Below are 14698 nucleotides of genomic sequence, written 5' to 3'. Positions count from 1 at the left end.
GGGAAGGTTTAATACTGTCAGGAGAAAACCACAAAGGGGTCCCAGCTGACCCATACAAATACCTACAGTTCTTGTACACAGAAAGATCAACAAGTCCATTTTTATTGAACACTGGAATTAAAAAAGTAACAGCACTTTGTTGATTTGGAACTAAAAATCAAAACTTAGTTCTTAACTTACGGAAGGATCGCTTGTAACAACTCGGCTAAAAACAGCCCAGAAAGCAGGGTGCAGCCCTTCGCAGTTGCTGCTCTCTGTGGTGCCAGCGGGCCCAGGGGACAGCTGGCTCCGACTGCAGAGCTCAGCACCCCTGTACCTGGTCTCCTAAATACCGTGGAGCTGTCCCCAGCTGGCCCCAGCAGCACCACCGCAGGGAGGATTACGCCCAGAGTGCAGCGTTGTTCCTGGCTGGTTTTCAGACACGTACGGTTCCACACAAACATGCAGGCTACCGTTCCAGCAGGGGGAACATTTGGTTTAAGACCATCCTGACCAGCGCTGCCACCCGACTGCTTCAGACCGGCCCTTGAAGCACAAGGCAGAAAACAGCCCGAAAAGTTCCTGCGGTGTCTGCTTCAGCCCCAGCAGCGCCCACAGGGACTGACCCAGGCTCCACACAAAGCCATTTATAACGACTGCACTCGTTTAAGGTACCCAACATTTGCTGTCACTGGTGCGAGTCAGCACGCAGTGGTAAACATAAGGCAGGTTCACTGGCAGCAGTACGAGCACCGTGCCAGGAGCAGGTACTGTAAGGAAGGCAACGTGCGCAGCCAGGGCTCTGCTGCTTTCAGCACAACGTCCCGTTATCCCAGACAAGCCCCCCTGACGCAAGGAAGCCACTGGGCGTATTAGAGCAAACATCTCTGCTACAACAGATGCCACTCCATCAATTTATCTTTGCTGACTCCCAAAGCACAGTAGAGGCAACCTAGCACAGGCAGGTCAAGGGCGTCGATCCAGCCTTAAAGCATTAAATCCAGCTCTGCTGGGGGCTGCGGCAATCCCGGTGAGAGGACGGAGCATGCACTGACACTGGCCTTCTCCTCTCAGAGGCACTGGGCACTAGGACAGCATTTGGAATAAATATTGAAACAATCCCTATTTCAGCCTCTCACTGGCTACTCCAGAGAGTAAAACAGGACCTGCCTGGGTAAGGGTAGAGGAGGAGGAAGAGAGCTTTAGAATTTTTTTGAATTCTCCATTTTAGAGTCAACTAGGACGAAGCAAAAGGACAAAGCAACAAGCAAGTTTCCCCTCTCATTATACGACCAGGCAAAAGTAGGAGAAATTCATATGAGACCATTTACTGACTTCAGTCACATTCTTGAGCACTTGCAGTCTCCGTAGTTCTCCTGCTCCTCCTGAGGAACAGCCACCACCGAGCCAGGAGAGCTCTAGCAATTCCCTGCAAGTGAGAACAGGTCTGGAATATATTTCTAGAACAGTTTACCTCCAAGCATTGGTTTCTATGAACATTAAAATGTCCTGAGAGAAGCTCCCCTCCACAGCCCACATCCTGCCACCTTTCATGTTGATTACTGCATTATTTCACAATTAATTCTAGTTATTTCCCGCTGCAAAGTGACATACTACACCTGAGGGAAGGTGGCATAACACGCAGCCCTACTACAGTACTGCTGGTTTTCTCATCACAGGGCCAGATGAAAAAGCTTTGCAGCTCTCCCAAGAGGCAGCCAAGAGTTGTTATCCCCGTATGACAGGGGAAAAGGGCTGGGGTCGCTTATTCTGCAGCTAAAAGTCAGTCAGTAAAATAACGTCAACTGAATGACACGTTTATTGTACAATTCAGAAAGAAACCCTGAGTTACCAGCTGTAGAAGAAAGTTAAATTAAAAAAAGGATGGTTTGTTTCACAGATTCCTGCAGAGTGAAAGGAAAACCAACGATGGTAAGAGGCAGCGCAAAGCCCCAGCTTTGCTGAGGAGAAGGTTCTTTGTTGTCCACACCTGCCTGGGTGCCAGGATCCCCAGGGAGCCCTGGGATGAGTTCACATGAAGACAGGAGGGCAAGGGGAAGGGACGAGCCAAACCTAGCAGGTATTCCGGCGATCTGAGCATCTACAGGAGTGTCTGGAAAACACGGGGTTTATTTTGTTCAGAGAACTGCTGTGTGGCCCAGGGGAGGGCGGAAGGAAAAGGAAGAAACCGAGTCTGAAAACCGACCTTACACTCTGAACACGCACAGTGAGGTGAAGGGGGGGAAGGTCTTTACAAACACAAGTGCTGCTGGCTAGGAGTCTGCAAGTTTGACTTTGGGAAGGGCATCCAGAGTTTCAAGGGAGGAAAAACCCAAAGCCTAAAAACCCAAACATTCTGCAGTCTTCCAGCTGCATTGGCGTTGAAACAGATCAATTCCAAGAAATGATGTAGCTACAACAAATATCTGGCCCTACACGGGAAAGGGTGAATCAGAGCTGCTTTTTAGTGCCACTTGACATCAGTTATACATTCTAGTTCTCATATACACAGATGGATGTCTTTAAAAATTGACAATTTACACTTCAAAAAAGTTTTACAGTGAAGTTCTCTCAGCAAAGATCAGTCCACACAAGGAGGAACAAGTCTTTCAGGGCGGAAGGCACTTGGCCTTGATGTGGATTTGAGAAAAAGTCCTCGAGGGAGCTCCTTTGCAGGCACTGACTGCCCAGTTTCCTGCCCCCTGTCTTCAGTAGGTCGTGCAAAGTCTGGTGACTGCACTGCACCGCGCTGCTGCAGACTGCCCCGGTTTCACAGCGTGGTGGAAGGAAGTTTCTTTACCCGCCTCTGTGCCAGAATGGAAGATTCGATAGGCTTCAGCTGGGGGCTTGGCTTGGAGCTGTTCAGTGCAGAGTACGTGGCAGCCATCGCCCCCTTGGAGAGAAGGCATGAGAAGTCATTCAGGTGCTGAAGAGGCTTTACAAGATGAGGGAGCAGAGTAGCCACACCCCCAAACAAAGCCAGCAGCATTTCTTTTTCCTTTAAATCTCCCTCCCTTATTGACATGCAGTTAAAGAACCTTCTTCCTAAACTTTCCTGCTAAAAAAGGTCTGTATTGCTTCTCCTGGCCCAGAGCTCTACAACCTTCCACCCTGCTCTGCCCACAATACTATCACCAAGGTTTTAGCAGGACAACTGCTTTCCAAAGAGCCCAAGGTATACTAGGAACCCAGCGCAGATTTTGTACCTTTACAAGCTGAAGGTCTTGGTGATTCAGCTGGCTCTGGGGTAAGCTGTCCTTCTGAGTTATCCATGGATGCTGCAGGACCTGTTTGGCTGTTAGGCGCTGGTGAGGATCTATGTGAAGCATCTTTGATACCAGATCCTAAAGGCATCGTTTGGAAAGTTAGACTTTAGAAGACTTCATACTTTAAAGGAAAAAATACCACCCACCTGTTCCCAAATTAGGATTTAAATTCAGAGGCCAAGTTTAAGGACCCCAGACATCAATCCCCTTTTGCATAAAATATGTTCTCAGTGGGCCTGGGAGGTATAACACAGCAACAAACCCAGCAGGGCTCAAGCATGAGGTTGGTGCTGCATGCAAATATTCACAACCAGAGCTAGAACAAAGCAGGCAGGGGCACACTGCTGAGCTGTTAATGGGGAAGCTGTGTATGGGGTAGAAGCTACGCTGCTGCCTTTCTCTCTCTTCTGCCCTCCCTCCCCATCCTGCTTTGAATTTACCTCACAGTAACTGGCTGTGCTTGACCCCAACCCCTTAATGTGATGCAGCTGAATATCAAACCGTGCCTTGGACATGTCAGAAATAGTGTCCCAGTTGCCTCCACTGACAGAGAACTTCCCCCCGCCTATTCGGGTCAGGATCTCTTCTGGAGTGTCACTGGGCCCGTTTGCAAATGGAGTGCAGCTGAGGAGAGAAGAGAACAAGCGTGTGAGTTACTGTTCTGTATCCAGGCCAGGGAGCGACTCCGGGTAGCAGTAACCCACGAGGAGAGGTCCAACTAGCACAGTGGAGCACGGCTCAGGGCAAGGGGATCGCTGTCCCCGTTGTTGCCTTCCAACATGATGGAGGCACTTACCCTGCAAGCATTGTGTAAAGGAGAACTCCCAGGCTCCAGATGTCACAGCCCTCATCGTAGCCTTGCCGCTTTAGTACCTGGAAAGAGTAAGCAAAGGAGAAAAAGTGTTTAGTTCTTGTCGTTGAGCTCATATCAGCTTGCAAAGAGCAGCATGACCCCTGCATGTAGTCTGTATGCAAAGCTTCTAAAGCCCTACTGAAGAGCAAAGTCAGGGACTAAAGGTCAGCATTCAAATCAGACTTTGGCTTCATGGAAAAGACGAAACCCCCCAGCCGCATCAAAATGACAAGTGGGAAAGCAGTTCCAATGTGGTGACACTGCATGTATGTTCATTGCTTCTCAGCTTTTTCTTTCTTCCGCACCAAGACAGATGAAGGGAAAATAACCCCACCTCTTTTAACAGGTCAGTTAGTCAGGAAGAGAAGCAGCCTACAAAATCACTAGATTTTTAAGTCTCACTGCCCTAAGCAAAGCCCCCAGCAGCTGCAGAGGTAAGGACAGCGCAAGTTGGAGGACTGCACTGCAACTGCACTGGACTTGCATATTTGTTCAGTACTACAAGTACTGTTATTTCTGTAATTACCTATCCTAAGACAAAATATGCCAAAACAGGCACGAGTTAGACCTATCTGTGCAGAGTGAGAACAGTCTCAGGGAGGGAAGTGACAGCTACTGAAGTCTCAAGTCCGTAAGTTGCTTACCTCGGGTGCCACAAAGTTTGCAGTATAACAAGGAGTCATGAGAAGGCCATTCTCAGCCCTCAGCTGCTTGGCAAAGCCAAAGTCACAAATGCGAATGCTCTCAGGGTTCCCTGACTCATCCACATAGAGAATATTGCTGGGTTTCAAGTCCCTGTGAACTACCTGTGGAGAAAAGAAAGTGCCATTCTCATACCCCTAGAAAACAAGGGTTTGAAGCTGCATCAAGATACTCAGCCCCTGCTCTGGCCTCACATCTGGCTTGCCAAGACAGCAACACAAGAAACAATAGTCCTGACAGGCACAGTTACTCCCTGGAGGAGAGGAAGTGCAGTGCAATGCCCGGCAGCTGCCTAGGAAAACAGATGTAACCATACTCACCCCTTGAGAATGCAGATATTCCACCGTTTTACAGATCGTGTGCAGGACCGAACTGGCCTCCCTCTCTGAGAAAAATTTCTGTCTGAGGATTTTATCCAGCAGCTCCCCTCCTCTCATCAGCTCAGTCACCAGATACACATACTTCCCATCATCATAAACCTACCAAAGCAAATATGGAGGGGGTTAATCAAAAACTGCTTCCCAAGCTTCCTTTTTATATTTCTACCACCAAACAGACAGAAGCCCACAACGCAGAGCTGGGATCTGTACTGCATGGAAGCTTCCCCACCCCAAAGTGATACGAGCAGCAGTGCCATTGGGCTGCTTGTGCTGGAGCTGCATTCTGACCCCTGCAGACCAGTCTGCACTTCATAAACATATAAACATATACACAAGAAGTCATTCAAGTTACACTCACATCTTTCAAGGTAATGATGTTGGGATGCTGCCCATATCGCAGGAGGATTTCGATTTCCTCAGAAGGGTCTCGCTTGCTCTTGTCAATAACCTGCAAGAATACGGACAAGCGTTAGCCAGAACTGGATGGGGAAGCGGCCAGGACACAGCAAAGCAGCTGAACGGTTAGAGAGCTGCAGACATACAATACTATATCCATTCCCTGTCCCCTGCCCTCTGCAGCAATAAGCTCAAGAAATCCCCCAGTTGCTTCAATGGTTTTGTGTCCCCAAACCCCAAAGTTTTATGTCTAACTTATCTGTTAAGATCTGGCGTAGCCACAGCAAGCTTTGCACAGAAAGGCAAAATGCTGTCCTCCCTCCGTGAGAGAGGAGAACGATGTTTCCCCACTATTTCTAGATAAGAAAGCTTGTGCAGTTATACAAGCACAAGAATTGTACATTTAGGCCCCATACAAGCAGGGAAAGCAATTTTATTCTTTGGTATTATTTTGGTCATCATGGGGATCAGCAGAAATGTAACAGGGGAGTTCAGTTTAGAGTGTGAATCTCAGACCTTGACTGCGTACTCCATGTTGGTTGCTTTATGAATGCAGCGTTTACACACTGAGTAGGAGCCAACACCAATTGCCTCCTTCACCACGTAGCCGTCGTTGAACTGGACATTCTTGCCGTGCAGTTGCTGCAACAGGAGAGTGGAGAGCAGATGAGCTGGGAGAGTTCAGGGAACAGTTTGTGCAACTTGATGAGTTAACTGCAACGCAGAGCGACCTGACAGACTGCTGTCTGCTACATCCCACAGCTTCTCCTCCCTGCTGGGAAGAGGGAGGAGAAGAGAACAAGGCAAATATAGGTCAGTAGGCTAACGCTATCTGCATCTAGCATGGTGCATTTTTGTGGCACCTTTCAACCTGCGAGCATTTGCACAGACCTCCCACTAGCATGGGTCCGCCTGGAGAGAGGAAAGCAAACAGACTCGAAGTGCCCTGCTGACCTTTGCCCATGACAGTCAACAGAAAAGAAAGAACAACAGGATGCAAGAATTTAAAACAGAATAACACTGTCTCAAGCTTTCCTTTAGCCCTGCTCCAAACAGCACACGGGTCCTGCAACCCCCCTCTGGAGTACTCCGGAGAGTTACTGCAGCTTCAGCACAGCTGTTCCTCTGTCCCACTTTTTACCTGTACCACTGAGTGCAGAGGGGGCTGGGCAGGTTTCACCTTGCCATCCTCCATCAAGCCTGTCGCCACAAAACTGAAGCCTCGGAAGAGCTGATGGGCCCCCGCACTAGGGGGGATGCCTGGGGAATCTGCAACAGGATTTGAAAGAAAACTTAAGAAGGGCTGGCTCTGTGGAAGCAGAAGCTTTCCCCTTGCTCCCCAGAAGCTACGGCTCCTCTTTAGGTTATTCCAGACAAAAGCCATACCACGCAGCTCCGAGCTTACCAGTAACACTTCGCGTATCTACAGCTAGGACTCCTCGCTGCTGCCACTACCTGAAGCTGGCAGCACTAGAAGGAGGCAAACCTCGTGCTAATGGCATAGGCAATCCCGTAATAATCTGTACAGTATTATTTCACTGCACCAAGCATGTCTGAATTTAAGAAGAGATTGGACTGTGCACTTAGTCACATGGTCTAAACTTTTGGGCAGACCCGTGCGGTGCCAGGAGTTGGACTTGATGATCCTTATGGGTCCCTTCCAACTCGGGATATTCTATGATTCTATGATTTCACACAGAAAGCTTTGGCTGCATGAATTCATACAAACCTTTTGGTGTACGTGATGTAAATTCTGTGTCAAAATAAAAAGTGTCATCAGGCTGGCCTACTGCAGGCTTGAAGGGCGGTTTGATTTCTCTTCGGTACAGCTTCTGCAAAGTAAAGACAGATTGAAAGTGCTTTGATAGGTCAATGCACTCAGAAGGGTGCAAAGAGTTGCTAGGAATGAGAGGCTAAGAGACTTTGCAGAACCAGAAACAGCCTTGTGACTTAGTATTTAACTACAGCTCAGCGGTCTGGGGGATGACTTCTTTGCCAGTAGGGTACTTTTGAGTCAGTTTGTGGAGAAATATTATGAATTTCTACCACCCACAATACAGTATTCAAGGAAAAAAAAAAAGTGTTCTATGTGCAACTTGGCCCTACTCCAAAAGCAGTATCCATGAAGTATTTACTGCACCAGGCCCTTCTACTGCTTCCTAACTCCCATTAACACTTTGCTGTCACGTGTGTCTCTGGGGACAGCCAGAGGAAATGCCCCAGGAGGACATTCATATCCCAGCACCTCCACAAGTATCTGTTTTTAATTGCTTCTTCTAGCAAAAATTTGAAATAAGCTTGACAGCATTGCTGGAGGTTCATTCTAGCAGCTTGCTGGGTGCCTTGAAAGCATTAAAAGACTGCTCTTCAAAATCACTTCTGAAGTAAGGGAAAACAGGGAAGAAATAAAATTATGTGGTAAAGCAGGGAGTTGGCCAGAAGCAATTGGGAAATGCAGGTTCAGTTATTGCCCTATTTCTCTGTACAGAACAACACATCGCCTTCCCAGAAACATTTCCCTGAGTCCTTCCTACTCTGTGCAAGGCAACTCCTGTTGTGCCAAACCCCAGCTATAAGCTGCACCTTACTTCTGAGAGATCAGAAAATTCAAACCAGGGTGAGATCATCAGCAACTCAGGTATGAGACAGTTACTCGCATGGCAAACAGCATTTTAGTTTCAGGAAGGATAATTAGAATAGATGGGAACGTGGATTGGTAGCGCTGTCATGGCTGGTGAGTCTGCGAGCAGCACAACTGCAATTACTCCAGTCAAGAGAACCGCAGCACTGGCGCTGCACGGTGTGGAAGTTTGCTGTTGAATTCCTGATACTCACATTCCAGTCAATAGTGGAGTAGAAAGGATGGCGCTTTATCTCTTCTGCCCCATCTGGACCAGAACCTGAAAGAAGCACCCGCAGAGCGCGTAACGTTTAATCAGGACCACCAACAAAGTGAAGGCTATTAGCATGTATGCAACACCACCAGGTATTACGGGGAACCTGGCTGTAATGAACCAAGCCCATTAACCCAGCACAAGTGCAAACACGCTGCTGACCCACTAGGACGTGAGAGGCCCAGATACAGCATCAGGTGTATTCAGAAACAAAAAATGTCTTACCTAATCTGTTGGCTGGATTCCTTTTGAAAAGGGCTCGCAGGAGGCTCTGTGCTTCAGAGCTCAGGAACTGAGGCATGCCCAGCTTTGCTCTAGAGAGGAAGTTATGCAATCAGTTGCAGGTTTAAAGAAGTCAACCCACAAGCCAACTGCAGTACCTCCACCCCTGAAAGTGCAACAATCTGTTTGGCATTTTATACTGCACCCTTCAAACTAACTGTTGATACCAAACCACTCGCCAAGTAATGCCATTAAGTTGTGAGAAGCCCCAAATTGCAACATGCTCAGAGAAAGAGCAGCAAGCTTGCCCTCTTTATACACACATGGAAGAGAAACTCCTCTTACTTGAGGATGAGGGTCATGGTCTCCTTACGATCTTTCCCCTGGAACGGCAGTGAGCCAGTGAGCATTTCAAACTGGGAGAGAAAGAGAACAAGGGGAGGTCACATGTATGAGCAAGTCTGAGGGCTGCACAGATCTCGTTACACCTTCAGCTGGGAATTCTCCAAAGCTAGAAAAAGCCTTGCAAGCGATCAAAAGCCTAGCTCTGAAGTAAGATAGCAGACATCGTATTCTCAGAAGGGAGTCTGGTATCAGTTTGTAGCAGGGATGTGTTCAAGCCAGCGCCTGCTCCTAGGAGCCCTAGGATTCAGCAACTGCCAGATGGTGGCACCAGATCCGCACAGCAACCACCAGCCCAGCGCCGGGGCTGACACGGATGCCCACACGTGCACCCCACGCTGCACAGCCCAGCACCGGGACAGCCGCAGGAGCTCTGCCTCCCCTGAGAAACAGGCATGCCTGGCTGCAAGCCCACACTGCCTGAGCAGCCTGTTACAGCGTCCTTCCAGGGAGCGCTGAGAACATCCCCAGGTCAGCACATCTCTTAGACATGCAGAATCATGCAAGGGGATTTCAGAGCTCCCACTTGAGCAGCTGCTGAGAAGCCAGGTTTCCGAAGGCATGGTTTGGTACGTACCATTAACACCCCGTAGGACCACCAGTCAGCGCTGTGGGAGTGGCCCTGACGGTTCACAACTTCTGGTGCCATATATTCCACCGTCCCACAGAAGGAATAGGCTTTCTTCTCATGGTCAATTGCCTCCTTACTCAAGCCAAAATCTATGTATGAGAAAAACCATTAGCATGTGCCCACCTGCTCTGACAGAGTGGAGAGGTCGAAGAAAAGCTCCGTATCAAGAACCAGGCTTGCTGTGGTTCACAATGCTTTTGTGGAGTGCCTTACCTGTGAGTTTGATGTGTCCTTCTTCATCCAGGAGGATGCTGCAGCATGGATGAAGAAAAAAAAAACATTATTATCTGCAAAAAGGCTGGTTAGAACCAACACATGCCTTGGAGGCTGATCAGAGATGTTCCTAGAACTCCAGAGAAGAAAATTATCTGTTCTTTCCAACCCCAGTGCTTCAAACTCCATCACCAAAGCATAAGCAGGAGAAAGCAGCTCCCTTCTCTCTACACACTCAACTTCCCATTGAACAAATGAACCAGCAGGTTACAGCACCTTTGATCCCCCACATATCCCAGGTAAGAACAACCGAGTCATGCAGCTGCTCTGCACCTCTTCAGAGGCCCCGTGCGGTGCCTTTTTCCTCCAAAGGCTCTCAATTGCTTAAGCTGGAGCCCAGAGCTGGCTCAGGATTAATGCTCAGACATGTGGTGCACACATGCTGCCTCCACAGTGCTCCTGGCCGTAACTGCTGAAGTGAGGAGCAAGAGCCTTGTCGATCTGCTCTGCTGCCTTCCATCTGGTTGGCCTGGGGGCATTAGTCAGCTTCGGCTGTGCGGAACAAGGCTGTGTTCTGACTACAGGCTTGGGACTGAACTCGGATCCCTGGCTCAGCTGTGCCACACGTACTTTTCCGGTTTGAGATCTCTGTATATGATTCCCAGGCTGTGCAAATGGTCGAGTCCCAGAGCCAGCTCTGCTAGGTAGAACTTCACGTCTTCCTCTGTGAACATGACCTGTGGCAAGGGAGAGGAAGCAGACAGGCACAGGGGTTACAACCCTGGCCGCAGGACCACTTCAGCTGCACCCATGCAGCTGCTTTCACATCCACGTTTCTCCCTCGTGCCTTTTCAGACCAAAGTTTCACAGGATTTGCCCTCCACCCTAAAGCATCAATTGAGCATCAATACTCAAACCAACAAGGTTGCTAGGTAGCAGACAGTTAAAAAAAAATAACAAAACCCCTCAATGTTTACATTAACCAGGTTATGTTCCCAGTCGGCTTCATCTGGCACAACTTGCTGCCCCTCCCGTTTCATGTCCTCACCCTGTCCCAGTGAAACAACACATCTAGACAATACCACAGCAGAACACAGCACGTGCTTGGTTTCGTTCTTAATGTGATGCTCGGCAGAAGCCGCTGAGGAGGTGAGAGCTGCCTCTGTGCTGGTGCTTTTCTGCCAGAGGACAGGGTTCCTGAGACATCCTCTCCTCCTGCCAGCTGTGGGCTAGCAGCAGGCTGGAGGTTTTTTACCCCTCTCAAAGACTTTGCAAGAGTCTATCGCTTCTCCAGGTAATTAAGCACACGTGAACTGAGAGCCTCAAGAACCCACCACGATGCCAGAATATACCCACCTCTTTGGAAAGCCTAGTGAAAAGGTCACCTCCTCTGAGGAAATCCAAGATGAGATACAGCTTCCCCTCTGTCTGGAATGCTGAAACACAAGCCAGAGCAGGAATCAGACCCCTCTGCTCAGAGAAAGCTCAGTGGTGTTACAGTAATCACTTAAACCCCAGTGGCTTCAGCTGTGCAGATGCCCTCCATTGTTAGTAGGTTACACACAGGTAGGGCTAATTATTTGGGGTAAATGAGATAGCCTGCCCATGATGTTTTAAGGGAAGCTCACCAGGAAGACTGGCACTGCAGAAAAGTGTCATTTTATGTAGGATTTGTTCCCTTGCCGCCAGGGATGCCCTACTGGGAGATACATTGGTCATTTTATAGGGAAAGAAGGCGTCTTCAATTTCCTCAGAGTCAGAGCATTAGTCCTGCCATACTCTAGCTTAACCAGTTGACTCTGCTTTCTCAATTTCTCCTGAATTAATGTTTTAATCCCAAGGGTTTGATGTTTAAACCTCTTCTCCTGGCCAATGCCCTGTTCCCCATTCAACAGCTAGAATGGGCCGGAGACCAAAGGCCTTTCCAGATATAGATTTGCTTTAAGGGGACTGTGAAGGCTCTGGAGCAGCACAGCCACTGAGGGATACAGACTGAAAAAGGCCTCTTCACCATTTCAGCATCTGAAACCTGTTAGGGACCACGAGAATCTCCCAGCAGCCTCCAAACAGCCTGCTGCTGGATGCCTCACACTTCTCTACCTGCTCACAGCAGGCACACCTGGAGCAGCGTCTTTATTGTGTTTAAAAGCAGTCAGTGTCTGCTCAGGGCTGCAGCCCTTATCTAGAAAGCACAGCTGGGTACCCTCTCCCAGAGTCCCAGCTGGCTTCACACTCACCGTAGTGGAGTTTCACCACAAAGGGATGGTTTACATCAGCCAGGATATCCCTTTCAATCTTTGTCCTTACACGATCACGCACTGTGGGAAAGGAGAGGAACAGCTCAGACACTGAAAGAGGCACGCAGTACCCCGGTACCAGCCTTGCCCCTAGTCCTAAAAAGATCGGGCAGTTTGATGCAGATCTTTTCTACCTCCAGCACTGCAACAGTGGTCTCTTGGAGACAGAAAGAAAAGGTATCTTTACCTCTGGCTGAGGTAAAGATACTTCTCTTTCACCCGCATCACCCCAGGGCCAGCAATGACTGCTGTGACATTTTCCCAGTGCAACTCGCCAGCGCTCTTTAGGACATGGAGAAAAAGAGCATCACAGTAAGACTCTCCTACCTTTCAACGTTGCCTTCTTGAGCACTTTCATGGCATAGAGATGGTTGCTGTCTGGCGGTGTTATTTTTCTCACCAAGAAAACCTGAGGCAGAAGAAGAACACGTGAGCTAAGCACTAAACATTAGCACGAGGAGCTGGATGCCTCCCAGAGTGGCAAACCCCACAGCAACCCTAAGAAGCAGATGGCCACAGGTCTGGGAAGCTGTACCTCAAGCTCGCCATGTGAAACCCCATGAGGTTTTCAGGAAAGTGCTGTGTGTGGATGCCTCACACCCTATCTCCAGCCATTACAGCACTTGTGCTTTTATACTGCACTTTCCTCCACCAGGCTTCCACACCTCCTGCTCCTTCCTGCAGTTGCTGTGGGGCTGTGGCTGATGCCTGGGAGCTGTGACTAAGAGACCTGAGCAGCCTTGTGTTCTTAGCTTGAAGCAATCACTACAGAACAGGAGTCACCATACCTACTCTCAGCCCCTGCCACTCAGTGTCCGACATCCCGGGAGACTCACCGTGATGTTTTGACGTAACACAAAGCCTCCTGGTGACATGCCAGTTCGACAGCAAGAGCAACTCATCGTTCAGAAATCCTTGCTGGATTTTTACCTCCTTCCCTTCCCTGATGTGCCGTACTGCCTGGTTTTAGGCAGCTTCAAAAAGCCTCTGCTATTCTTTGCAGTAAAGCCCACTGCTGCAGCTGCACAGGTAACAGCGCCCACTCCTGTATGAGCCCTCACTGTTGGTGATGGGAACTGACAAGAAGCTGAAGACTTAACGTAGGAGCAGATAATCTTGCAAAAGACCTGGACTGTTTGCACTTTGAAATAGATAAGAGTTACAGGCTACTTCCTTCACCTTTCACAGAAGGGAAACTGGACTGTAAACAGGGGCCAAAACCAGCCCTGGTTCACAGCATCGTTTCTGAGGAGAGAGGGGCAAGCCACAGACCTCCAGGTCCTCAGTTCGACCAAGCAGTCTGGCAGCCTGCTAGAGGGCTGCAGGCATCCCTCTGCCTTGTGCAACACTGGCGTTCACAAGCAGGATACTACTTCTTTCCTCCTGATCATCTGAAAAAAGACTTACAGGGAGGCTCTGGACATACAGCCTGGCCTTTACAAGAAGGCATCTCTACAGTTGCCTTCCAAATTAGAAGCAGCCATTTGCTAAGTGGGCTTATCAGTCAGATTCTCACCAGCCACGATCCGGTGAGAATCAGGAAGGTGGTTACGCTGGGGACAGTCCCTTTTGTCATCTCTCTGAAGATCACTTATCTGGCATGACACACAGGAAGAACTGAACTCACCTTGCCAAAAGAGCCCTGGCCCAGAACCTTCAGAAGCTCAAACTGTGAAGGGTCGGCTTTCTCGGAGCCCTCCTTCACATGGTGTGTGATGTTGATTTCCTTCACAACGCCTTCACCCTGAAAAAGAGGGGACAGTTGATTTGGAATATACTCCTGAACAAGGGGGGAAAACGCCCTATCGAAGTAAGGAACAAGGAGTGTAGCTGCAGACTCACAGGAACCACATCTGAGCGAACCAGAAAAGCTGGTGCTTGTCACAGGTATCTCCTGGCTTCAACATCTGGAACAAATAAGTCACCAGTAGGCTTCCACTAGGCAGCCTTGTTAAATATCCCACACTCTCCCCAAACCCTACGCTCCCTTGTCCTTTCATTTCTTTGAACTGCATTTCAGAAGAGTGCTTTAAAGCACCTTCCTTTTTAAGGCACTGGTGGCAAAAACAGGAGTGTTTATGCCACTAAAAATCCCACAACACAAAAATACAGCACTGTTGTCAAAACACGGCCAGGGCTGGCAAAAATCAGACATGTTGGAGCCCATCTGCTCAGCAATCTGAGCAACTCTGCAACATAAGTCTTAGTGCATCTTCAGCACATACAGATGATGCTTTTTAACAGACTCAAGCCTTCAAGAAGATTGAGGGGAAGCCAAGGTCTCTGGCACATGTTTTGTTTAAAACACATTCTTTTATTAAAAAAAGAAAGAAAAAAAGAAAAAAAAATGGAAAAGAGATCTAACCAGCAGTACCCAGGACAAACTTACCAACAAAGCTAGACCCGAGTGGTCTGAGCAGTGTATGAGAACAGCCACGGACAGCGAGGTGATGCAGAAACACC

At 48.8% G+C, this 14698-nt stretch overlaps 1 protein-coding gene across 6 annotated transcripts in view; it reads right to left on the bottom strand.

The window, feature by feature from the left end:
* Positions 1 to 85: 85 nt before the first annotated feature.
* The window catches only part of RPS6KA1 (ribosomal protein S6 kinase A1), a 42981-nt gene continuing 28368 nt past the window's right edge, over positions 86 to 14698 (bottom strand). For all 6 annotated transcript variants that reach the window (XM_040535118.1, XM_040535122.1, XM_040535121.1 and 3 more), the window contains 20 exons: positions 13863 to 13979; positions 12563 to 12644; positions 12176 to 12256; positions 11295 to 11374; positions 10569 to 10675; positions 9939 to 9976; positions 9672 to 9814; positions 9038 to 9108; positions 8696 to 8784; positions 8412 to 8476; positions 7306 to 7408; positions 6718 to 6845; positions 6093 to 6218; positions 5539 to 5628; positions 5121 to 5279; positions 4743 to 4904; positions 4042 to 4118; positions 3752 to 3869; positions 3186 to 3323; positions 86 to 2872 (listed from right to left, as the gene is read on the bottom strand). In XM_040535118.1, coding sequence (XP_040391052.1) covers positions 2750 to 2872; positions 3186 to 3323; positions 3752 to 3869; positions 4042 to 4118; positions 4743 to 4904; positions 5121 to 5279; positions 5539 to 5628; positions 6093 to 6218; positions 6718 to 6845; positions 7306 to 7408; positions 8412 to 8476; positions 8696 to 8784; positions 9038 to 9108; positions 9672 to 9814; positions 9939 to 9976; positions 10569 to 10675; positions 11295 to 11374; positions 12176 to 12256; positions 12563 to 12644; positions 13863 to 13979 — 2097 coding nt within the window. In that variant the 3' untranslated portion in view covers positions 86 to 2749. The remainder of the gene's footprint in view (positions 2873 to 3185; positions 3324 to 3751; positions 3870 to 4041; positions 4119 to 4742; positions 4905 to 5120; positions 5280 to 5538; positions 5629 to 6092; positions 6219 to 6717; positions 6846 to 7305; positions 7409 to 8411; positions 8477 to 8695; positions 8785 to 9037; positions 9109 to 9671; positions 9815 to 9938; positions 9977 to 10568; positions 10676 to 11294; positions 11375 to 12175; positions 12257 to 12562; positions 12645 to 13862; positions 13980 to 14698) is intronic.

The sequence above is a fragment of the Cygnus olor genome, chromosome 23 (genome assembly GCF_009769625.2).
Source record: "Cygnus olor isolate bCygOlo1 chromosome 23, bCygOlo1.pri.v2, whole genome shotgun sequence".
Classification (NCBI taxonomy): Eukaryota; Metazoa; Chordata; class Aves; order Anseriformes; family Anatidae; genus Cygnus; species Cygnus olor.
The sequence above is the reverse complement of the archived record's forward strand: the minus strand, read 5'-3'. Positions and strand labels throughout refer to the sequence as shown.